The sequence below is a fragment of the Tyto alba genome, unplaced genomic scaffold (assembly GCF_018691265.1).
Source record: "Tyto alba isolate M040663 unplaced genomic scaffold, T.alba_DEE_v4.0 Super-Scaffold_17, whole genome shotgun sequence".
NCBI classification, from domain to species: Eukaryota; Metazoa; Chordata; class Aves; order Strigiformes; family Tytonidae; genus Tyto; species Tyto alba.
This window is the reverse complement of record NW_024881279.1, coordinates 3,787,645-3,814,487: the sequence shown is the minus strand read 5'-3', so window position 1 is coordinate 3,814,487 and position 26,843 is coordinate 3,787,645. Positions and strand designations below refer to the sequence as shown.

At 41.0% G+C, this 26,843-nt stretch overlaps 1 protein-coding gene across 8 annotated transcripts in view; it reads right to left on the bottom strand.

Annotated features, from left to right (window-relative positions):
* The window catches only part of RAPGEF6 (Rap guanine nucleotide exchange factor 6), a 132,485-nt gene that overhangs the window by 45,182 nt on the left and 60,460 nt on the right, over positions 1-26,843 (bottom strand). For 7 of the 8 annotated variants that reach the window (XM_033006025.2, XM_042790068.1, XM_042790070.1 and 4 more), the window contains exon 7: positions 5,964-6,095. In XM_033006025.2, the coding sequence (XP_032861916.1) occupies positions 5,964-6,095 (132 nt within the window). Of the gene's footprint in view, positions 1-5,963; positions 6,096-22,254; positions 24,842-26,843 lie in introns of those variants that run through there. The other variant, XM_042790069.1, reaches the window with a different exon arrangement.

Genomic DNA, 26,843 nt, shown 5'->3' with positions numbered 1-26,843 from the left:
TACAAATATATACCATTGGCATAAAGCAACACCATTGCTACAGGAATTATGATCACAAGTTCTGAAAACAAAATTAACATAATGGGAACATTTGTTCTCTCTCTTTACTTACATCCCTCCCTACCTTGAACTACAAGCAATATAAACCATCAATATTAAAGGTGTGACACAGGAAAAAACCAAAGCGGATCAAGTGGTTAAAATGAAAGGGATCTGATCTCATTTTTAGTTTTGGTCTTACAACATGGATTTTAATTCAGGCATAGAGCAAGTATGTCAGCTGGAGTACATAAATTGCAGGGGGAAGGTAAGGATTCTTTCCTTTATTGGCTGATTCTTATTTTATAGCATTTACTTCTTGCGAATTCATGTAAAAAAAAGGTTTTTTCACAATTCCAGATTCTGTATTATTAACAAAATAATAATATAATTCAGTAACACTGTTGGTTACCCAATGCCTGTAGACACATTTCTACTGTCATCAATAGATGGCAACGTAGACATCACACTGAGCAGACACATGAAGCAACAGTGAAAGAGAATGCAATACTGGCAACAAAAAGCAGAATCACACAGGAATCATTTGCAATAATTCCTTATGTAAAGTTTAAATGATGTAATTGCATGAAAATAACTTTCCAAACAGATGGAAGGCAAAGAAAAAAAAAAAAGTAGTTTCAAATTTTCAATTTCCACAGAGTAGTTGCTCAATCACTTTTTTTTTTTTTAGTTTCAAGCCAGCATGCAAATCATTTTTGTTTAAATTCAAAAATTTGAACAACAAGATGTGTCACTGAGAAGTATAAGGCAATTACATAGAGACTTGCAGAAAATGGAGTTTATTTTTTTAAATGAACACATTTAAAATATCCACTTTCACTTTAAAAGAAATCATTCAGTTTTTACAAAAGCACTGAACAAACGAACACGTGTGTGTGTGTGTGTGTGTGTGTGTTTTCCTCAGGTGGTCTCAAACCTCATCTCCTCTTACCATGGGAAGGACTTTGTTCCCCCAGTCCCTGCCTTGAGGTTCAGAGACTTGAGAGATGTGGGAAGAGTGGCAAAAAAATTGTCAACTATCTCAGCCTTCTCCATGTCACTAGTTCTCCTGTCTTATTTATGGGACAAGTACATTTTCTTTCATCTCCTTTTCCTGACCAGTGTACCTGAAGAAGTCACCCTTCTTATTATCTTTCACACCCCTGCCAAATCCAGCTCCAACTGTACCTCACATTTCCCCGATCCCAACCCCACACGTCCAGGCAGTGTCCCTATATTCCTCCCAGGACAGATGTCCCTGGTTCCACTGTCTGCATTTCCTTCCTGCGTTTTAGTTTGACCAGGAGGTCCTTACTCAGCCATGCCAGCCTCCTGCCTTCCTTGCCTCATAAAAAATAACACTTGTTTTAAGCGATTTAATCACAGCAGACTGCACTGCCTCCATCTTCCTACACGCTCCCTGTTGATCAGCTAATGCAAGCCCCAGCGCTTTGACAGCTGAGCAGCATTTCCTTCTTTCACTAGGCAGAAAAATGCTGGATTTCAGATAGAGCCTTGAACCCCTGAGCTTGTCCTCATTTTAATAATTAGCCAGCAAACCTGATAAATCAGGCTTAGATGATATAGCGTAAGTATTTCTTTCAGAGTAGGAAACAATACCTATAGGGTTAAATCTGTTTTATATTACATCACTTTACTGGCTTATGTAGCTCACATTAACAGTTTTGGAATTAAGCCCGAGTGCAAATTGTGCTTGGAGAGTCTCAGCAGCACATGATCAGTACAACATTTTATTCAAGGACTTTTCTACCATTTCTTCATCTAAATAGCCACAATTTCTATCAACTTTTCCAGGCAGAGTAAGACACACTAGAGTACTAATTCCCACTTTGATAACCTCAAGCTAACAATAACAAAACTGAGGCTATAGGTTCTACAGAAAAGTGATTCTTTGAAATTTTCATTGTATATGCTATACAGGGCAATAAACAAATCTTCTCTTTCTTGATAAATAAGTTATAATTTGACCAAGCTATGAAATAAGAGATGGTCCTCAAACTGTGTTTCATAGATTACGTGCAGATGGTTGACAAAACATTGGCAGGTCAGGCAGTGCTGGAAGGAACAGGAAAGATTTTGCTCACAAAGCTGTCTGCAGAAGTAGCTGCTCTTCCTAAGCCCGATTCCCCAGCTGCTTCCATTATCAAATATCAAAATCATCCTTAATGGAAACATTTATGAACTACTAATAGCCAAAATGAAATCTTAGACAAATGTGGATTTTCAGGATTGGGTCTATAGGGCAAGAATATCTATTGAGAAGGCAGCAGGAACACTCATATGGTGTGTGTCACGTAGATCGTATGGAAAGTTAACACCAGATTACTGTCAAAACATGTGTGCTATTTTAAAATCATACTATTATTACTCAATATATATAACACTGCAAATTTTGCCAATTAACATGCTTTAGCTACGGTTGCCAAACGTTGATCATGGAGATGTCCTGTACACTGGCCTTCGCTTTGAAAGCCAAAGATATAAGAACTGGCCCTTCCAGAGTTTTGGTGATAACGAGATGTATTCCACTACAATGTGTGTCAGAAACATCTACTGACAGAAAAAAAAAATATTAAATATGCCTCACGTAAAAAAATTTCTGTGCCATAATAACTCCATATGATAATATATTTTAAAGCTTATGACTTCTGAAGCAACCTGCTATTAAGAGCAAGTTTTTTTTCCCCTTCCCTCATGTCAATTCTGTCAGAGGAAAAACATCCGAGCCTGTTTTCAGAATTGATAGAGAATCCCTCAGTAAGGCCCACTCTCTGATACATATTTTATAGATAATCCATTTTAATATCAAAATCTTAACCACAATTGGAATTATTGCTGGGCAATAACGTTGCTGCCCACATATAGTATATACAGCCAAAGTGATAAATGCAAGATTTTTAAAAAAGGGAAAGAGAGAGAGAAACTTTAAGCACACCACTGACAGAATTAAATAGGTAAGAAAAAACAGGTGCAAATTGGTTGGTCATTTAGAGAACAGCATTGCAAGCTACTGACACTGGCATCTAATTCCTTACAGTGGAGGTGAGACCCTGCCCACCTACATCTAGAGAGGTGATCTGGATTACCTGTGTTGCCCTGGCTGGCCACCTTAAAGCCTGTCCCGTGAAAGGGCAAAGAAAGATGTTTTCATTCTGTAATACCTGTTGAATTAGTGTTCCCTGAGGATACCTATCACAGGTCAAAGCAGCTGTATAATCCCTCATTTCAATTTCTGTATGCGTAACCACACAGTTTCCCCTACTTCTGTCTAAACATCATAGTTCTGAAACTAAGCATACTGTCAGAAACAGGTTGAATGAAAAAAATATTTTAAAAATAAAAAAAAAAATCCACTTCAAGCAAATTTAAGAAGCTGTTTTAAAAATTGTAAATAACAACTTGCCTTTTTTACTATATTAAAAAAAAAAAAAAAAAAGGCTACAGTGACAGAAAAACAACAAAACAACTGTCCTGCAGTATTCCAAGCAAGTTGGGACTTTGCAATACACACATCTGGACATTTTACCTCAAAAATATTGAAAGGTCCAACAGGGAGCAGTAACAGTACAGGAGAAAGGATAAAAATATCTTCATACGTTTATTTTCCTAAGTTGCTGCAACTAACTGAGGGTTTAATACGTGTTCACAGCAGCGCTCACAGGCAGGACTCCTTTTCTGCTGATCTCACCTGGAGCTTTATGTTCATCATTTTCTGTTTAACATCCTGGACCAAGAGGCAGCTGGAACAAGTGAAACCTCATCTCAGCACTATCGATGAACACAGTGCACACAGCTGAATGGAAAGCCTTTCCAAATCTTAATACAATTTTTTTCCTTCTTTGGTTCTACTATTCTAATCATATTTCCCTATTCTGGAATTATGCTTGTACTGTAAAAATTAATGTTAAGATACCATTAATTCAAAAGGTCATTTCAAGGCTACATTAATCAAAATTATTCAGAACTGCTCTCCTCTGCTGCCATTAATGATACTCCTTGAGAGTCTGGCATGTAATAGATGTGAAGCTGACTGCAAAAGCAAAAGCAAAACATCATTTTCCAAGTAATTTATGAAAAGCTGTATTTTATGTACCAAAAATGCTTTCAGCTACTGAGCCAATATATTATACTCAAAATGTAGGTTTATTGAATATCAAAGAGATTCTCTGCCTTCCTAATATCATGATGACTATTGAGGGAAACACTTTTTCTTTCTGATTTAAAAATCTGTCAACATTGATGTGTCACTGCAATGTAATGCTATGTTAAATACTGTGCTGTGTCATTATTGCACAGTATCTATCCATGCACTTATAACTGCACGCAAACAATAACAGACTTCTCCAAAACTAACTGCTACAGCTACTGCAAGAAAACCAATAAAGTACCCAGCATCTTTCGACAAGTTACTATTTGCACACTATGCATACCAGGACAAAATAGGAAAAATTCACTAAAAAAAATTAAGAAGGGGGAAGAATTCAAAATAATTTAATAAATTAATAATTCCTTACGGTACAAAAATACATTTCACCACTGTTCATTTGCTACGGTGCATATAAATATGCTACTCCATTATTTCTTTTATCTATATAATTCTTATTTGTTTAGCAATTATGCTTTTTTGGCATTTCCTGAAGAGTAGGCATAATGCATTTCAAATGCAATTAATCATACATAATACAGTATTCACTTATTACTAGAATGATAATTTAGTTATCAATAATATATTTTAAATGGTTTTCACTTAGAGTAACCTCTCCAAACTACTCAGGTGATGGTCAGGAAAACTGTACATCAGCATCCTAATATAGGAGATGATAAGATACAATACACAGACTAGTTGTGGTGACTCTGACTAATTAAATCAATTCTGTTGAGTCAGAAAATATTAAAAAAATTAAAAAAAAAAAAAATCCAAGGTACAGAACAACATCTTCCAGCACTGCCTCTCAGAGAATTCACAGAGCATTCTGAAGACTCTCTCAAGGATGCAAGCTACTCCTGACCTAGCTGGCAGCAAGCAAATCTAAAGTAGTAGTAAGTTAATAGATTAAATAGGACAAAAATGAATAGACACACTTAATGTTCTAACAGGAGTTCTGCTTTTAATGCCTTATTTTTAAAGTTACCTAGCAAAACTTTGCTGTAAAGAGGTGTATCACTAAATCTGTTTCCAGTACTGAAACGGTACCCAGATAGTACCCAAGGAAAGGGAGTAGGTGTCTAAAACCAAGTTACACCTACATTGTGCTCAACAGTTGATATTTACGCAGTACTGTAGTCAGATTTCAACTTGAAAGTGGAAAAGCTGTGAAACTACTGATCAAGACAAGCCTGAGATGAGCACCCTCATCAACCTGAACAAAAAAAACCCCATGAAGCTACCACTGCAATTTGACATGAGACACGTAACTTAAGTATATTATCTGCAAACAAATGCAAGTATCTCTGGATTTCAGACAACTTCTATTCTCAGCAAGCAACACTAGAATTTCCAGAGTCAATTAGTGCAGAGCGTGTGTTTATTACCATGCTTTTGTTTGCAGAACAGAACATCTGTTATTAACAATAAATACAAATAATCAAGGAAGGTATTTGAAACACAAGAATGATTTCATGAAATTTGTTCCATTTCGGAAAGAAGGAAAATGATCTCATAAATCACCAAATGTGACTTTTGTAAGTCACAGCACACTCCCTGGTGTAAAAAAGATGTGAAAAGCAACAAAGAGCTTTACAAGGAGTTTGTTTCACTTCTGTGTGGCTGTGGAGGTGGCAACGAGCAACACAGGGATATGCAGAAGCATCAAGAGGGCAAGTCCTGGAGAAAGGGCCACTGGTTTTGTTTATGGAATGTTTAACATCGAGGAAGGAAAAATAAGAAACAAATGCAATTTTACCTGATAAATATCAGACAGGCTGCTGCTCCCAGAATCACTGGCAATGCTACATCCTGACTGGCTTGAGGGGACGTGAGTCACCTGAGGATGAGGATTGTCGGTGAGATGCATCTTGGTAAGATCAGCTGGAAGCTGTAAATAAAATGGATTTGGGGAAAGGCAGGAGAAAGAAAGGAAAACAAGATGCATAAGTCTCATTTGAAAACAAAGTTATTCATAAAATCTGTTACGTATTTGAACATCCACCTGTAACTTGACATAAATTTTGAGAAAAAGCTAATTTAGCCTAAGCTTGCCCAACCACATTCAGATTTTACACGACCGATAGGAAACGATGCACCTTTCCAGAAAGCAAAGGTCCAGCCTCTTTACAGCTAACTGATATGCACCAATAGGATTAAGAGCACGTAAGATGACAAATAAATGATGCTGGCCAAACAACCCAGTCTTAAACATTAGCTTATGGTGCAATCCAGTATGAAGCAGGATTCCTGTTCATAAATTCAATTCATGCCTTAGTTCAAGAATAACCTTTAGAAAACATCAATATGGAACAAAAAGAAATGTAATCTAAACAAAAGGCTTGGTCCACAGAATGCTTTGAATTTTCTTTAAGAAAATGAGTACATGGAAAGAATATTGCACATTCTTGGTACACATACATACAACAGTGCTTCCATTCTATAAATCTATCTGTAACTGAAGACACGTATATAGAGATGTAACCTTTAGTGCATGATTGAAGCCCAAGGACATGTTCTTTCTATCAAAAAAAAAGTAGAAGTCAGTAGTAGGCTTCTGAAGAATCAAACCCACATGGAATACTATAAAATAACCAGTCCTATAATTCAGCTGCTCATTTACTTCCCACCGCATATATTTCTACTATTTTTTAAATTTACATTCCACTATATGGAAAGAACACTGTATCACAGAATACAGAAAGACTACAAAACTATTTTTCACTATCCTATTATTCACTTTATTCTAGTTTTGTTTATATTTCACTTACAGAAAGAACTTATAAAATATCCAATCTGTAAATGACTATTCCAAGCATGCACTTGGAAAAGGAGAAAGTTTGAAAAACAAGAGATTGCTACAAACTCCCATAAAAAAAACCTTCCAAGCAGTAGGTATAAAATAGCGAACTTGATCCAAATACAAAGGAAACACAACACTTTGAAGCCTATGTTTAGCCAGCAAAAAAAAAAAAAAAAAAAAAAAAAGGAAAGTTTTACAGGCTGAAAAAATCTATTTTGGGGATTTGAGAACAGCAAGAAGGTCAAACCACTCAACTGACAAAATTCAATCCAGTGGCCAAAAGGTACACTCGCTAGCTGTCAGCACACGCGGCAAGAGCTGACGCACACCGCGGTGCGACCTCTGCGACAACGACGAAGGGAAAAAGTGAAACAGGGAAGTGGAAATTTAATTCTGGTCTGGAGCACTAGCTGGTTACTTTTAAAATCCCAGTGACTGCTTCTACAGTACAGGTTTCTGTGCCGCGTACGGAAAAGCACTATCCATCTACTAATGGACATGAGGCAGAAAGTGCTACATTATCTTCCTCCAAGCCTGCGGCGATTTGGCCGTGAGTTAAGCCACCGATAGATATTTCAAGGATGCTGACGGCGGTCGGTGCCCCGGCGTTGCCCCGTGCCACAGGGTGACACTGCTCCTCTGCTCCCCGGGGACCCACACAGCAGCCGGCTCCTCTGCCAACCCGCGGCAGAGCTGTCGGCCCCGCCAGGAGATAGGGAGGCGCGTACGAGCAAGGTCAGTGCATCATTTCCCAGGGAGGACGATGACATCCAGCAGCAACCCGGTACTCGCTAGCAAGTGAGCAGGCAGGGCTGCTGGATGTCACTGATACGCTGGAAGCCAGTGTAACTGAAAAATCCAGGAGTTTTAGTAAATTACCCAACAAATCAACCCATAAAGATTCGTTATTCCCTAGCTTAACAAGACCACAGTTTTGCTGCAAACTCCTCAGCCTGTCCCCGTCTTTGTAACCTCCCTACTCCAACAACTGGCTCCCAGTTCAGCTTCACTCAGGTTTCTTTCCATCTGTGAGCAAGTCCCACGCTGACTGTGATAACGCAGACACAAGGAAATCTAATTGAAGCTCCCTGCTATCCAGTTTCATAATGATTTTCAAACTTTCAAAATAGCTCCAGGAAAACCACGAGCAGGACCAAGAGCAGAACCGATTCTCTGGGATTTTCCAGAAGAAGGAGGGCAGATGCCTGCTCTCTACTAAAAACCGGTGCTACTGAAGCCCATTTTGGCTGAAAAACAGTTGACACACACGCAGATACACACCACCACATACAGTTCCTTTTCCCTAATTTAGTTTAAATTTTGAGATGCTTGTGATGAAGGCTGTTCTATACACCTAGGTTGAAAAGTACTGCTGGAACCAGACATGGCTCTCAAAAGAGAGTCATGTATGTACTTCGTATTCCATTTTCACAAATGTTAAAGACCAACTCGGAACACCACCACCTTTCCCAAAGGAGTATTTCTTATCAGCTCATTAATCACTTACAACTGATCTTCATTCCCCCTGCCAGCACTCCCATTCATTTCCATCACCTATAAAGCACATAGGCATGGACTCTGCAATATGTTCTTGTAAAAGACATTTAATGCAGGTTAGATGCAAGGAAACACTGCAATATCTCTTTAAATTTGAGAGAGAGATAAGGTTTATTTGAGACAAGTGACCTTTAAAGTGCAGCTTGCCACTCTACTCAATCTCCCAAAATAAATCACAGCTTCTGTCTTTTCTATGTCGTTTTTATTACCCAAACTGATTGTTCTTTCTTTCAGAGCTCACTAAGCAGCAATACATGGAAAGGATGTTTCTGTAACAACATGTCAGCGGACAAGGGAAGGACTTGCTGGATGCTGGAAGTGCTAGAATTTTGTCTTAACTATCAGTGAATAACGTTCACTTATTATTTGACTATGATTTTTTTTTTTTTCCTGTGGGAGAAACTTAGAAACTGCTGTTAATCGCATCAATATCTTGAAAAATTATGTGTTAGGGAAAAGTTCAAAATAGCAACGTTCACCTATGGCCATGTTAGAGGCTTTCAGACGCAGATGGATATACCTGCATTATCTTCTGGCTAGTTGTGTGCCCCAGCAGCCACAGATAAGAAAATCCCCAAAATCCTTGAACTTCAGATAAACACTCAATACAGAAATAGACTACTTACTTACCACTTTAAACCATAACAATGACATTTTTTCACGAGAAGGGATAAAATCTGGAATTTGAATACGAGTGTGTCCAACATGCTGGCACAGCCAGTCCTTCCATCAGTGCCAGCACATCCTTGTGACTGACCTTTCCCAACAAAGGGATATTTAGCACCAAACCCCCCGCTGAAATGCCATACTGCAGTTGAGAGCTGTATGTGAAGGGAAGTTAAGAAAATTTAAGTTATGATCTGCACAACCACCTACAGCTCTGCCTTCCCACGGAGTCAGGAAAATACAGTTGATTACACCAAAAAACCCTGAATCAACAAGAGAATTTTTAAAAAGATATTGCAAACTGCAATAGGAAAAAAAATGAAAGAAAAAAAAACACTAAATCCTTCGGAAGCTCGTCCTAACGGTAGCGTCAGTCTGTCTCGCCACACAAACCCAGAAGTGACAGCAGCCTGGACTGCATTTTGTTAAACATATGTGAGATTTCTGGTGGTGGTCCACAGGGCCCACCCTGCCCTGCTCGCCGGGACGCAGCCGAGGCCGGCTCACGAAGCGGCAAGGCTGGGGAGAGGGCAGGGACGTGAGAGTGTAAATAACAGTTACTAAAAATGACATGCACAAAATACTAAACTCTACCCACAACCACCCTGCAAATACCCGCGAGGTAAAGACTCCACGAGGTGCTCCGGGAGCTTGGCTTTTGCTACTGATTTCAGGGGTGCAGCCGTCGAGCCGTCTCACTGCTAAACCAGAGAAGCCCCAAAAACTTAAAACACACAACTAAACCAGAGAAACTCTGAAAACCCCTACAAATCCCAAACCTGTCATTTCTCCTATTGCTCAATACAATACAGAAACTCACGTTAAAAAAACAACAACAAAAAAATACCAAACAAAATCCAGACTCCAACGAGCTGTATAAATAAGTGCTTTTTGTCCTACCCAGACAGAAAGAACGCTCAAGTCTTGCACATGTTGTAGAAGACAAATTGCATCAAGAGACTGATTTATAGGTTTGAATGGAGAGGCAGAGCCGGAGCGGCAGAGCTGGGAGCAGCACTGCTGCCCTCAACGGCTGGATGAAGCCGAGGGACATAAACACGCAGCAATGGGACACTGTAAAAACAACAAAGCGTGGAAGAGAAGAATCTGCTTGTCCTTGGGCATCCTTAGAAAAAGGGATGGTCCTTGGGAAGGGTGTGGAGAAACCAGTGGGTGTGCGGGGAAGTGGATGAAACCCAGGGAAGCTGGGTGGGGGAGACAGAGAATAAAAATGAGGAGGGAGGAACCAGAAGAGGACACAGACCCTACAGCATCCCCCACGCTGCCCAAAGGTGTCCCAGGGAAACTGCTCGACGGTGCTCTGCATGACACCAGGGGACACGTATGGGGCCACACAGACCCTTGGTCTGAACCAGTATAGACACGTTTTGCTTAGTTAAAATTGTCAGATAAAAATGGCTAAAGAGGAAAGAACCACCAAGGAATTGGTGTGAACCAAATAAAACAGCAAAAAACCTGTAAACTTCAGTTACGAGCTATTTATACTCTTAAGAGCCAGTAAATTTGTCAGAAATTATACACCCACTATTCCAAAATTATCAATTTACTAATTAACCATTCAAAATATGCAATGCATTTCAAGAAATTGTTTTATTTATTGTAAACAGCCTGAATGAGAATTGAGGAACGGCACACAGTAAGCCGGCAGCAGTAACTCGGGATTATACCCAAAAGCAGCAGGTTTGGTAGGCTGCCCTGTTCGCCAGAGCCCAGCTCTATCCTCTACCTTTCCACTTTCAACAAGGTATTTAATTTGACTATTTTAAAAAAAAAAAAAAAAAAAACAACCAGGCAATCAGGACATCTTGGTTTAATATAGAATTACCAGCTTCCTAAAACTAGTTTGATAACAAGGGCAGAGCAATGATGTGATGATTACTCCCCGAGACTGATGAGGTTTCTGACAGTTCCTTGATGTAACTGTGTGAAGTTTAACAAAGATGAGTGCAAGGTCCTGCACCGGGGAAGGAACACCCAAAGAGCCCAGGCTGGGATCTGAGTGACTGAGGAGCTGCCTTCCCAAAAGGCACCTGGGGGTCCCGGTGGAAAATAAACTGAATATGAGCCAGCGTGCGGCTGCAGCAATGAAGGCGAGTCAGATCTTGGGCTGCATCTGCAGGGGCATTACCAGCAAAGATAAGAGATGTGATCATCCCACTCAGAGCTTGTCAGGCCACCCCTGGAGTACTCTGTCTTGTTCTGGTGCTTACAATTCAAAAAAGAGATGGACAGACTGAAGAAGGGCCAAAGGAGGGCCAGGAAGATGAACCTGCCCCATGAGGCAAGGCTGAAGGAGTCAGGTCTCCTCTCCCTGGAGAAGAGAAGGCTCAGGGGAACCTCATCACACTATTCCAGTACTTAAAAGGCAGCTACAAAGAGGACAGAAGCTCCTTCTTCACAAGCAGCCACACGGAGAAGACAAGGGGCAATGGGTACAAGTTTCACCAGGAGAGGTTTCCTCTGATTTTTTTTTTTTTTTTTTTTTTTTTACTGTGAGAACAATCAGTACCTGGAACAACCTCCCCAGGGACACAGTAGAGTCCCCATCACTGGAAGTTTTCAAGATGTGATTGGACAGTGACAGATAAGCTCACCAAGGCTCCCTTTTCAGAATGACCACGTCGGTGCCAACACTAACAACTGACACTGCTGCACAATTACCAAAATCTCACAGGTTATTTGGCTTTTTCTACTCCTGATGAGTATTGGAAGTCAACCAGCCAACATCCACCTCATTTCTTCTTGGATAACAGGAAGGTAACATTCTTCAGTTTTATTCTTTCACTACACCTTCATCACCAAAACCACCCCAAATTTACAATGGGCAGTACTTTTCCTCCACAGCCACAAAACATTTTGTAACAATTACAACTACACTGAACTTCTACACATCATTCTCAACCTATCTGGTACAGCAGACTGAACTGCATTTCACTCGATCTCATCTGAAATTAGTTAATTTTCAAGACATCCAGTTAGAGATGCCTGATAACCAAAGATGCAGGTAATACAACAAAAATTGCCATGCTACTGGGACATCTGTGTCTGAACAGGGATTCCCCAACTAACACCAATTTTCCTAATTAATACTTGATTTAGCTTTGCAGTAGTATTTCTATCTATACCTATGGCAACATATGCTATACAAGAAGTGATTTGCCAGCTCTCTCCAAGTCTTATTATGTCTGTAATTTTGAAATTAATTAGAGTATAAATTTCAATACATGGTATATCTCACAAGCTAACAGATCATTTCTACAGGCTCAACTAGAGTGCATCTCCAGTGACATTTTCTTCATACGTAAACACCATTTACCCTCAGCAGTGAAGTCACACAGAATACTAGGGAATTAAATTAAAAGCTAATTTTGGTATAACAGATTTTTAAGATTGCACATGCCCTGCACAACAGAGCAGATTACGTGATCTCTGACGAGATGACCACCAATCAACTCTTTTGAGAAGCACTCTAAAAACGATTGTTAGCCTGAGGACAACTTTCCTTTATGTGCTCCCCAGGAAGGTTTTGCTAAAAATTAAGGCTATAGAAATGTCACTGCAGAGTTTATATACAGAGAAAGGCAACCACAGAAGGGATAAGTGAAGTTATATTGCAGGAGGGCTAAACTGTGAGTTCTGTCTTTCCATTCCCTACTCTTTCCAGGGAAAGGAATCAGAAGAACCTCCTCGGGCAGAGGGACCATGCTATATTTCCTGTGTGACTTCCTTTTGGATTTGCTGGTCTCTTTCCCCTACGGAAAAGCCACATCTGTGCCTTTGTGCCACAGGTTTTGAAAATAAATATCAGCGTTTCCTGGTACAGTTTGGATATCCGAAAAACACATGCTGCAAAGGCACAGAAAACATGAATTTGCAAAATACTCTTGACAGATGGACACAAGACCTATGAATTATCTTTTTCTGTGTGCAAAATAAGCTTCCCCATCCTGTTTCAACCTGCGGTAAATGGCATGTTTATTAAACACGCTCAGAAACATCCTGCAATGAGGGCACCAGCCAGAGGACTCATCATCAGAAACCAAATTACTAAAGGAAGCACAGTCTGCATAATTCTCTTGGTACATAGTGTCCATTATAAATTCAAATTAATGGAAAGAAAATGGACAACAAGGAAAGAAAAGTTTCACCTCATTCTTTATTTGATACTCCTTGATAGCAAAGTTTTTCATCAGTTTTCCTAGGTCCCTGTATGGATGTTTACAACCAATCGATCTAGTCTGGACACAGTAGAAGCATCAGCCTCCCAGGGAACAGCCTGTCCTTTTACAAGCTGTGTAAGCAAATCTTCTGTCCTTGGTTTTACAGATTGTCAGTAACCTTATACCTTATTTGCTTTTCTGAAGTTCCCTGAAATGTTGCCAGCAAGAGTAATATTCAGAAACAACACAGGGTTTATTTCCATGAAACAGCGGCGGAGGAGCGCAGCGCAGCCCCGCGGTGTCGGTGTACACGTACGTCTGCTCTGTCACCGTAAAAACCACCGTGTGCTGCTACACCAGCCCGCCCACCTCACTGCTACACCCAGCTCTCAAACTCCATGCCCAACTGTCCCAATTTCAAGGCACATATATTTATTATTTTGTTTATTCCTTGAGGTTTTCCATTAAGAGGTTGTCCCTGGTTTAAACTGGAACCCATTAACACGCCCTTGGAGGATTAACTGTGATTACACCTGGTAACCTCTGAGCTTTAGGAAATGCTCCCGCTCAGCCTCCATCGCACCTGAGTGGCTTAAGGGTAACAATTTTCCTTTCTCAGGTGATACAGAAAGTCTAGACTGTTACAGCCAGTTAAAAAACAAAACAAAACAAAAAAGCATGTTTGGGTTTAAAAATTAAACAAAATTGCCAAACTAAAAAGACCACTTGAAACAAGAGCTGAACAGGAGCACTGTCCAGCTCTGCCAGCTCCCACCTCTACTTTTCGGTTACTACATCCTTCCATTCCCTTTAAATGCCCTTTTTCCCTTGAGGCCCTTGATCCAACACCTTTCATACAGTTTGTATTTGAACTAGCTCTGCCTAAATATCTTCCTTTTAATTCCCATCTCCTCCTGCAGTCTTCGGATCCCCCCATTTTTCAGCAGCCCCGCCGGGAGCCTTCCTCTCTACTTTGCAATCCCGCGTACACCTCCGCTCCCTTCACGATTTCCTATAAACCAAAGCCCTACCACCGCGGAGGAAAGCTTTATCCGAGGAATGAGGGGTGGGAAGGGTTTCCTACGTGGTTCACTCGAGAACACCCTAACGCCAGGCACCAGCAAGCGCTCGACTGCGTTCCCCCGTTAGGCCTGGCCTTTGGGAGCGCGCCCAGCCCGCGCAGGACAGCTCTGGCTCTCCTTCCTCCGGCTCTGCCGCTGCCCCAATCTGTACAGCTGATCATCTTAAATACTTCACTGTCAAAGATGTGTTAAAAATGCTCTATGTGGAAGAAAATTCCCCAAACCTGGCATTTCTGTGATCTGTATCAAGTGTCAAGCAGCAGCTGACAAGCTGCTCCGCGCAGCAGCGCTACTCTGGATCTGTTTTGCAGCGGTACCTCAGCGCTGCCCTGCCAGACCCCTTGCTACAGTCCGTGCTCTCCCACTTTGCCTCCACCTTGAGCAAACTCTGCATTCTAACATCTTATTTGCCTGTTGTTTTGACGGCCTCACTGTGTGCCTGCGATTCCATCATCGGTTCGTTCATAAAATAACTGATTTCTTTAAATAATCCTATTTTTTCTTTCTACAACCTACTGAAACAAGCGCAGCAATGCTTACTCCCACTGACACGCAGTCAGTCTCTCACCAAGCAAGCCTTTCTGTATCCCACTTTTTTCTCATCCATCCCATTCATTCCAACTAAAGGGGGGGAAGAAAAAAAAAAAAAAAAAAAACCAAAAAAACAAAAACAACCTCTCAGACTTTTTTTCTTGGCCTCAGTAAGTAAATTATTTTAATCATCTCGTATATCTTGCCAGTAAAATAATGAGAAACCAAACTCAACTGGAGTTCTCTGAAGTTACTTTGCAGAATTTCACTAGCCTTTTTCCCAAGGATTTCTATAAATTCTTTCTGGTTTATGTTTGCCTTCTACATCCCAGCTATAATTCCGATCCAATTTAAAAATGTTTAAAATACACTTAGAGCTGTGTTAATGGGAGAGGAGAAAGTTGCTCCTCTGAGATACAGAAGGAGTCCACTTAGGTATCCACAGAGAGGGTAAGACGAGCCCAGCCAAATTACCTATGCTGACATCAGTCCTCAACTAACTTAATGCAAACAAAACCATTTCCTCCTTAAAGACCACAGATGTTCCACCACTGGCACAAAAGACTTCTTCAGATTTTTCAAGAGCAGCAATTACGTCTTTTCCTGTTGTTTTTAAAGCCAACTGATGGATCAAATATTTTCCCAACAGGTTCAGATAAAATCTTGTAACCTTCAATAATATGATGCAAAGAAAAACAGTGACTACCCAACTACACAAATTTTAGATCATTTTCTTTTTTAAAACCTACAAAAGATGGGCTTGCTGACAATATTTATTTCAAAACTTGTTTCAATTCCTTAGCTGCAGTACATGCTTACTCCAGTTACTATTAGTACTGCAGACACTGAATCTCAAAGAAATACAGACCAAGTTGATACCACTCACGACAGCCTTGCAGTGCCCTGAAAACTATCCTTGTAGCATTCCTGAAATAACCCCAGGCTTACAAACACAAACAAACATAAAAACATGGGGGGAGGAAAAAAAAAAACCAAACAAACAAAACAACAAAAAAAAACAACAACACACACAACAAAAATACATCTAAAAGAATTTAAAATCCCTAGAGGCTGTTCTGTGCCTCCGGCAGCCAAGAGCTTCTTGGTCTTCGTGGCTCCTACAGTGCGTAGAAAATAAAATCCTCTGGAGTATTACGTTTCCTTAGTTACAATAAGGTGACATGAGGACAGAATTTCAAACTAAATTCTGGTGTTGCCTTAAACCACACATGTAATGCAATTTTAATTTGGTTTTCACATGTCTAAATTATAGATTACTGCTATGCCTTAACTCATGGTAACGCTAAGAGTCTGACACACAAATATCTCTGCTTTGGAGAAGTGGGGACTTCAGCTGTGAAAATTCACCTGTGGAAAAAATCTACTGGTATTGGTGAGAGCTCCTTAATACTGGGAATATCCGACATGTGAGTGTAAGTTGCATGTTTTACAACTATCAATTAATATATATTAACTCTCCTCTGGTCTAATCACAGCGTAACATTTTTTAAATGTCAAGAATTGTGTTCTGTTATTATGAAATTGTAGCAGGAATGTTCAAAAAGACTTATTTTCAGTGCCAGAGTTCAAATCTTACCATTTGTTCTCTCCACTGAAAACTAATATGTTACAAGACTGAGGAGCCTTGTCTAAATAATTGCAGAGGAAGACAAACTGTGAGAGTGTCTAGTGATGCTGTGAGTTCTGAAAGGAGCTGAAGTTTCACAAGTCATTAAAACTCCAGCAGCCGCGCAGGCGGCAGCAGCCCGACGTTTGGGGAGCTCTCATCCTGAGACAATACTGCAGGGCAGATGAAATTCCAAATCTACATTGAGTTTCATCTCAGCTGAATAATTTATAAACTCTTATATCCACCAGTTGGTAAAAGAGAGGGGTGATGATGGTCCCTCTTCACACATCCTCGGGCTGCTCCATCCCCACTTCCCTGCAGTGACACGCAAGTGACAGTCAGCTCCGGGGACGCGCGGAGCGAGCCCAGCGATGCTGCAAGAACACTCGTCTACGTATCACCTCTCAGCTAAGAGCTGCATAATGAAGCACTTGGATCTTGTATGTGCAAAAAAAACAAAAAAAAAAACAAAAAAAAAAAAACAACAAACCAAACAAAGTACAACCAAAAAACAAAAGAGCACCAATCTTCCATCTACGTTTTCCTTCTGTATTCATAAAGAAATGCATTCGTGGAAGTGAGAGGAGCAAAACAGGGTGGTCCCGAACTAGGCTGTAGCTGTAAGCAGAATTGTAACAAAGCAGGTTTAAAGCAAACAAAGCCTAGGAGGAAATAAATGAGCAGATAGGTATTTATTTGCATATTACGAGCCAATTTCCAATAAAAACAATACTTCAGGAAAAGGCTTTTTCTGTTGAAATGTAGTACAATGTGTACTTGCATTTAACTTCAACACACTACATATACTGGAGTATAAGATAATCCAAGTTTCCTCGAGTAAATGGCCACACAGCTCATATTAATCCATTTTTATCTTAATAAAATATCAAACAAAAAGTGCATCTAAGAGGTTTTAGAGAAAGGATCCTGCAAGTTGTTATAGAAGACAGAGTTAAACTTTTAACTAAGTGTAAGGAAAATCATCATTCGTCAGTCGAAGCACTGGCTCTCCAAGCACTCGGGGATCATAGTGAGCAAGCAAGAGGCTGTGCTCCTACAAATCAGTTACGATGGAGAAACAAGGCAATCCTTCTGTGCAGGGGATGGAGCAGAAGGAGATGAGAAAAACTGGAATAGGGGAGACCATAAATACTCTGAGGATCTGGCTGAAACTCCAGATACTCCAAAGAGGGCTAAACCATGCAGACGGAAGTTTGGAGGAGGGAAGAGACCCCTGGGGAAGCAGAAGAGAGGAGCTGGCAGGGCAATCACCCACTGCTCACAGGCTGGGGTGAGGAGCAACCCCAGGCCCTGCTCCAAGGGACGCCGGGCTGGGAGCTCCAGGCATGGACAGAGAAAGTTTGGAGGGAGAGGCGAGGCCAAGAGGAAGAGAAAGATGTCAAAACTGACTGAAAAAGAGAAAGAGAAGGATCAGTTACTCTATTTGTACTGAAAACATTTAGAATTCATACTACCAGGACTACTTTCCAGGTAAGTGCATTAGCAAAGACAAGGATGCTATCAAATCAAATCAACGACACACTATCCAAGCTCTGTTCTTCTTTTGAGGAGCTGAAAATAATCTTTAATTGCATGAAGGTTTCAACTCAAGATCCTGGAGATCAGACTGATGTCCTCTGGAATCAGAAGATGATGTTACACTGATTTTAGTTATGGATAACTATAGCTCGCATCACATCCCTCTGAGACAACAACAGAAATAAGAACAGGGCTGAAAAATGACTCCAGGTCTTCTGCTTTCACCCAAACGCAAACTTTTACAGAGCAAATGTACCTTGTTATTATGCCTAGTGTTATTAGATTTTATCTAAACAACAGAAAGAGAAGAACACAGAAGCCTAGAGAAAATAAATGACTGTCTACTGTTGTAAGACAAGTTTAACATGCACCTGGGATCCTGAATGAAACTGTTTTCCTTCAGGAAAAAACATTTTCTGAGCTTCGTGTTAATTCAAAAACCTTTATTTTCTACAAAAAGCACATTATCTCAAAAAACATCCCCTTTTAAATATCCTCTATAGATACATTATCCAATCACTCCATATTTTCCCCACCAGACCCTCCTGCTACACAAACAGGGTAACTGTGTATGCATTCTAGGCTCGGAAAATTGTTAGGATGTGCATAAAATTTCTATTACAGGAGAATAGCATACATCTAAACCGTTAAGTTTAGAGCTTTTTTTCATAGTGACTTCATAACACATCTATGTTTAAGAGTCAAATACCACGAAGTGCATTACAGACAATTTAACAGACACTGAGAAAGTTATGATGAAATTTACAAAGATGATCAGATTCTTGCTGACATACATTTGAATTATTAATTTTTTTTTGCTTTTAAATATTCAGCATATATTGGTGTATGTCAGCATATATATTCAGCATGTATTGGTGTCAGAGGATTCTAGTTTAATGGAAGCTGAATGTCTCTTGTCCTCACAAATACAACCAGCCTATAGAAGCAGATCTCCCCAGGACAGATGCGAAGCCCTCTGCCTTCCTCCTCCTCCAGAGTCACAGTGGCTTGGCAGCTGGGACTGCTTTGATCACCACTCGCCACACTCCTCACTGCTTATCAGGTTCACCAGGTTTGCTTAAGGATGCCTGCTTCTATTTATCTCATCTCCTACGGTTTATCATCATTCCAGAAAGCGTACAGTCCCCAGGACAGAGACCATTTCTTACGATGTGCAATTCCACCCCTGTACTGGTACCCCCCAGACACAACTGCCAGAGGAACGACCATCATCTTCCTGCAAAGCAGATGGTGATCCCTCCTGGACGCATTCCAAAGTGCCAGCAGAGCGGGGAGCGATACTGTTGACCCCACCAAGCGCCCGCATGGCAGGGCTGGAAGGCCCTTCCACAGCTCATCTTCAGCAGAAACTCACAACGCTCGGAGGGCTCTCGCGATCCCTCCTCCTCTGAGGGGGGGATGCAGGAGACCAGACCGCACCGATTGCTCCACTGAAGGCTACACCGTCCCTTCTGCCGTCGGAAGCCAAAAGCAGCGGGGTCTCCGGGAGATGAGGGGGGTGTGCAGCGCTGCCCCGTGCAGACACCCCTTCTACTCAGAGAGCATCTTCTGGGCAGCGACGGAGCTCCCAAAGCTGGGTCACTCCACAGCCACCCACATTAACCTCCTGAAGTGAATGTCAACCTTCACAAGTATTCTCCTTTACCTACCCTCCCCGAAAGCTTACCTTTCTGATTAGTCATATGAAACATGACTTCATTTTGCTCTAATTAAATAGATGTATGATTACACTGTCACATTCAGAACAGCTATAATTACAACTGAGTCAACAGCCCATTTTCAGACTATTGTCTTATACCAGTTTAAAAGCAACTAATTAAAAAAATTCTGAGACAGGTATCTACATAAATCTAACGATTTTTGAATTTAATCACTAAGAAAGCAAATGAAAAATCAGATATTTACTCCTCTAGGGCAAAAAAATGGTTCTAGTTTAAAAAAAACATCATGAAATACTCGAACCTTTCAAGTTTCAAGTTATAAACTTGCATATTTAAAATTCTGTTAGTAATTATTTTGCTGTAATATGCATTATTATAAAACACCTCTCAAACAAATTTATGGGACAAAGATCAGATAAAACCAAATAAATTAATTCAGATATAGTTCAGATAATCAGTGTGTGCGATCAGTTTAGAAGTTTGGGGGGGTTTGCAGGAGCTTTGGGGGTTTTGCAGACAGGGGCTATAGGTGCTTTTTCTTTTGCAGTTTTAAAGATAAAAAAAAAAAACTTTTAGCCGTAGATTGGAATGCAAAACCAGTTAATAGGCTTGCATCAGCCATTTAATTAAAAAAAGAACAAACAAACCTCCCCTTCCCCAACATTTTACACAATTTCATTTATGAATAGTAAATGACTGAATAAATGGCTTGAATGGTAAGGCAGCAATCCACTGGGTACCATCCACAGAGCTGATACAGGGGGCCAAAAACCTTTACAGTTTTTTGATATTATTATTTTACCCCCACCAAACCCTTATTTGAGCACAGGAAGGGGTTTTTTCTGTGGTTTCTCACTTCGGCCCAAACTCTACGGAAAGAGCAATCTCAGCTGAAGTACCAACGTGACTAAGCATTCCCATTTTTTAAGCAATCTTACACCTTCAGACCTCCTTAATAAGGGCGGTGCAGGTAAACTGAGCTTAAGTAAACTGATCCTTCCATATTTAATGTGGACAGAGTAGGCAGGGAAGAAAGCGAAAGAGTCGACATGTACACAGAGACCTGGGTGAGGATACAAACAGGCCAACATCTGCCAGCAGAACTCTCCGGCGAGGAGCTGCAATCACCTGGTTGAGAACACGGAGCCCGTCAAGGCAGTGGGCACCCGCAGCTCCAGGCACACGTGAAACCACCAAAATTCAGCCCCGCGTACGCCCACGAATTTACACGCTGATTTTGGCAGCTGCATGCAGAAACCCTGAAGCCCAGCACTTTTGCCCCCCGTACACCGTGAGCTTCCATTTACGCTTTATCAGACATAAAAACCAAACAGGAAAAATCATCCTACCCAGGGAACCCGCACACCCCGCTGTGTTTCTCCCTTCTGCCTCCCCACACCGTCATGTCACTTTGGTCCCAAAAAGTTTAGAGTCTAAGTCAAAAGCAAATTTCTTGCTCCAAAGTCAACGCCGTATCTCACGATGTCAAGAGCACAAGGGTTTTGCCCACTGCCTTCAAACCCTCCCAGCTTTCACACGCAGGAAAGTTGCACAGTCTTTAATCTAGCCTGTATGAGCTGCAATATAAATACAAAACTGTAATAAATAATAATGAATATATGTCTGGCCTCAGGTTTATAAGGCAATTCCCATGTCTTAGGTGACTACTTCTTGGCAGAAGCATTAATAAAATATCAGCAACTCAGCTAATTTTCTGACTGAGCATACCAGATAGTAAGAGTCTGATAAATAGTGCATTTTTAACTTCTTTAAAGGCTTTTATCTCAATGTATAGGTTTGCTCGAATGTTCTAGATTTGATTACCTCCTTTAAAAGAAACACCCTTCCCTCCCAGTTTCACAAAAATACTGCATCTTCAGACACACAAAATAATTTGTGTCCTTTAAAGCTAATTGTAATTACATAGTTCAGCTAAATAATTAACCAATTCCACAATGCTGCACAAAGGAAACAAGCAGTACAGCTTCACACAGCTTGAAAATTAGAGCATCAGTGGGTTTGTATACCAATATTTTCAAGTTGGCAATATATGCAAGCAGTCATAAAAATGTTACACTTCAATAACACTTGCTTCATATTGAGAGGCTACAAAGCAAGCTTTACACGTTTCATAAGCAAATGGCATTTTTTTTTATACTTCCCCTTAATTTATAAGCTATTCATATATCAACTAGATTCCAAGATTTCAAGGTGCCCCCCTTCCCGTTTAGAAATGATTCCAGAAGAACAGTCCATGCCCAGCCCGGAGCCCAGCATCTCACCCCAGCAGCACTCCGGCGCTGGGAAGGGAACATTCAAGCAGCACCTCGGTTGTCAATACATGTCAGAGAAATGCAGCACATACAAAATCTTACTTACTTTGGAGGCCCACGGCTGCAGGCAGTTGGCATAACATCGAACAAGAAAAGCCATTTCTTAGGCTGGGGAAAAAAAGTTTCCTTTCTCAAATAAAAGCCACAGAAGAAAAATACGGAGTAAAATCCCTTCTGGTTTCTCTTTAAAAATCATAAACCAAAAGCAGCAAATGTACACGTATGCAATTTCTCAGGCTTGAATTTCACACTGAATTCGATTACAGCTTCCACTGTATCTGAGTAGTTTTCAGTATTGCAGTGAGTTAGCAGCAGCAATTCCTATAAAACTGTTCCAGTTTTAACAAGCACATAAATTCAAATCAGAATGTTTCCTAGCTTCTCAAATACAAATATCCATACGTTCCCTCAGGCAAGAGGCATGCACCCAAAAAGTGCTGCTAAAATTGAGTTAATTCTGAAATGAATTAGAACTGCAGGTTAAAGCAACAATACATAAAAAGGTGAGATATGAATTCTTCAAATTCCTTTTTTTCTTTTCACTGAAAAGCATTTACGAGTGGCTTTTCTTCAGGTCCACTTTTCGGAAACTTCACATTCGTATTGCAGACAAAATTTTGCAAAGGTTCTTCAGCATCTCAGGCGATTCAGGAATCTCACACCCTGGATATTAAAGTTTCTTCTTTATACTCTTGTCCATCATAACTGCAAAAATTGAATTAGCGTCCAGATTGTAGCTCCAGGATATATGCTCTAACAGGTTCGCACTGTGGAATGTATTAAAAGCCTCTGCAATACAAACCCTTTTCTCTTTCACCCCCCCCTCCTCCTTTTTTTAATGCAGTTTACAACTCTGCAGTGTTGCTTAGTATTCTAATGCATCAGTCAGATACCACGGTTAATCCACGCCTAGCTTTCCCAATTAAAACATTTCTGTAATGCACAACAAAACAGTACATCCATGGCTTCAGCAAGACTGACTGCTGGAGTCCTAATTCCTACTATCTTTGCTTGCTTCTCAGCAGCTCCCTCAGGAGAAGCTCCCATCGATTGGATGCTCCGCAGCAAGATGAAATATCTAATAAGGAGGAAAGAGAGTGGGAGGGGAACCGAGCTAAAAGGATGACATCACCTGTATAGAAAGCCTTTAGAAACTGCATTAGATCAATTGGCTACTGTATCTGCAGATGCAGCCAACAGAGCATCTTTATTGACCTAATATAAACACACATATCGGTACAACAACTGCTCAGCAAAACACCCCTGCTCCACATTACATTTTATATCATTTTAGGATCTATTAGTGCATATGCTGTAACTCGCAGTATTTTTCTAAATCGTTTGGTTTTGTTTTGGTTTTTTTTTTTTTTTTAATGAATCTCATGCACCTACTAACACTTTCAACAGCATTTAGGTGCATTATTTCTCATCTTTGCAATTTAGAAATAAGTAAAATATCTGCAGAATTCACATGCGTGCACACAGATACACTCATCATCAGGTCACAATTTGTGCTTTTATGTATGTATGTCTCACGAGCCTCAACATTTTTGTCTCATCCTATACACTCATTAGGAAATTTCTTTTTATAGTGAGAAGGAAATTTCTTAATGGAAGGCGATAATTCTCATCATTCTAACAATTCTGAAACCATGTTAAAAGTTTTGGTGGGTGGCTTTATTTTTTTTCCCCTCAATCAAGACCAATTCTGTTTATAACCAAAATTGCCTTAATTCTGCAGTAGTCAATTTAGTTTAATAATTTCTTTTTGCAACTAAAAACTGAAATATTTGCAAGCAGCTTAGTATCTTGGATGGCAGCCCAGCCTGCTGGAGAGCTGCTCTGAGGAAGCACCTACGAGATCCCACACCTTTGAGCTGGGACTGCCGAGATGCTTTCAATTCCTAGAAGGCAAATGACTTGTGCTACCGTGCAAGAGGGGAGGAAAGCACGGAAGAGAAAGGGAGGGGAACAGAGGGTGCTGGCTTTGTTAAAGCCATTATTTTGTACTCTGGATCAGTTACTTCATCTGCAAGAAGGGGCACTCACCGTTTCCGCCTTCCTCTCTTTGGAAAGAATTTTCATTGCCATGTATCTCATTATTCCCAGTTTGCATCGGACTCAAGGGTAATTCTCCAAAACCAAACTAGCCCTTGATGGCCATAGCTCCCGTACAGAAGAGGAGCTTCCAAGAGTGGCCTGGTGGCAGTGAGGGTCAAAAATCCCCTTTTTTTTTTGTTTGTTTGCTTGCTTGCTTGTTTATTCTCAAATACTGAATCAGGCTGTTTGAGGCAATCCACAGAAAGCTCTTTTTCATCCACTGTGCCAAGGGGCACATGGAAGAAGACTGCTGTGTTTTGGAAGCCAAGTTGCACCAACAGGACACCCCACTCCATCTCAAACCGCAGGCTCCTTCCAGCAGCCATCCAGAAGTTGAATTCTTCCCAGAGTGTAACCCAAGTTATGATGGGAGTTGTGCTTTAACTAAGAAAAAAACCTTCCCCTAGCACCTTCCAAAACTGTCTTAAAAGAAAAAAAAAAAAGGTGTTGATGTCTGAATTTAGTTAACCAGACAATGAAAATAATAATAGATGTAACCAGGCTTCATAAATATTAGTGGGGTTTATTTGCATTTAAACATAAAGAAAAATCTGAACTTCATACCTGTGCTTGCAAAATTTGCAAACACAAAGTCTATTTGATTTTTAAAAGTGGAAAGAATTTTAGATAATTACTTTAGATTTTTAAAATGCACTACACCAGCTAGATAAACAGCTGGTTCTTTTACGATTCCTTCAATACTGAACAATAGGCTAGATGTCAGCTTCACCTTACATACAAGTGTATTGCATCCTTCTAATAATCCACCAAATTGTATTCAGAAGCTTCTTAAACATCAGACAGAATGCCACTCCGCTAAATCTTCGGCAGCAAGGAACATCCAAACACTTTTATGCAGTGTTACCTGTACTACAGTTATCATCACCACAATTTCTATCAGGGAGAAAAGAAAACCCACCCAGCTAAAGGAAACCTCTCCCTGCCTGCACGCACACCGATAGCGCACAAACTCCATCCCTCGGCTAACCGGGCAGATATTCATCTCCCAACCGCATTTTAAACCTGCCGCATTGTGCATGAAATCCAATCCACTAAAGATTTTGGCGCGGATGCCATATTTTACAACTACTGTAAACACGAGCTCAATAATGGGAACAAAATTCTATTTCCTTCTAGTTTTGCCTTTAAGTGAAGATGACATCATCCCTCTGCCCGGCCTGCCAATGAGCGCGGCGGCGGCGGTGGTCCCAGGGGGCTGCAGCCAGCTCTGCGCAGCCCTGCCCGCCCGCGCAGCCCCAAGCGGGGGGGAAAACCTGACCTAGTTCCACACCCCAGCTTTTGGGGCATCCCACCCCCCCCCCCCCCCCCATTTCTGTTGGAGGTTCTATTTATTTAACACATGCATTTCTGCAGCCCCGGCTCCCTGCAGCACAAGACTGTAAGTTTTTATAAATCGTCTGTTTAATGATAAATCTCAAAACTAGAGCAACTCAGAAATTGGGGGGGGGGGGGGGGGGGTTGTGTGGAAAAGCTAATGCAAAGGCTGCTCCATAGTGATCGCAGTCAAAATACTTGGGAAGAACTGCAGCATCAAGCAGAATCACAAACAGTAAATCGCCCGTCTCATTTTAAGGCAGATTCCAAGTTTTCAGAGTATCTTAAAGAAAAAAACCCCTTTGGTCTACCATCTCTGAATTCAAGGTGGTCTTTGTTTCTTAACACTGATTTCTTTCCACGCTTGAAATATCACTCCATACATTTCTATGCATCATTCCCTTTATCCTCCCATAATGGTATCTGGATCCTCCCGACTGTTAAATAAATCTGCATGCTCTAATTGTCTAAACAAGACTAAGTCACTGAAAAACCCGATGTTTTTAAAAGGACAGCAAGACCTTTCATAATTTAAACACACTTTCAGTTAAGCAGGCTTAGAGTCTTATTTAAGGACACCACAAATTGAAGTTCTGCAAAAGCAGAGAGCACCCGCCGCTGACAGCAGAAGGTACCCGGCGAGCAGCGCTACTTTTTTCTGATGAATCAGAGGAAGAAAAGCCCATTGTGCTGCACCGACAGGGAGGACGAGCGCTGGTCTCAAAGCCATCATGGCACTGGCTGAAAAGGCAGAAGCCGCCGGCGTGCCAGTGAGCCGAGGGGCCTGGGCTTGCAGATTTCTGTCCCTTTGTCCTCAGACCCAGGTGACCGCTGGCACACTGTCCCCCCGCCACGTTCCCCTGCGGCAGGGCTCAGCTCTGAGCAGGTACCTTCATTTGCCCCCCCCCCATTTTGAGTAGAGCAGCTAAGGTAGCATCCAGACTCCAAGCCCACGGTGGGGGGCTGGGGAAAGAGACCAGCTGCTTTGGAAAGCAATCTGTCATTGCACACACTCGGGCAAAGATGTTTCAGGCTAAAATAATTCATTTTAATACAGCTTTGCGAGCGGGAATTGCCAAACACAGCAGTGTAATGTAGAAATATTTTAGCATTGAGGGCACCTGCAGCAAGAGGTTATTTCAATATATTGGAGCACTTTAAATCTTTCTTGGAAAAGCAGGCGGTGGGGAGCGTGGGGTG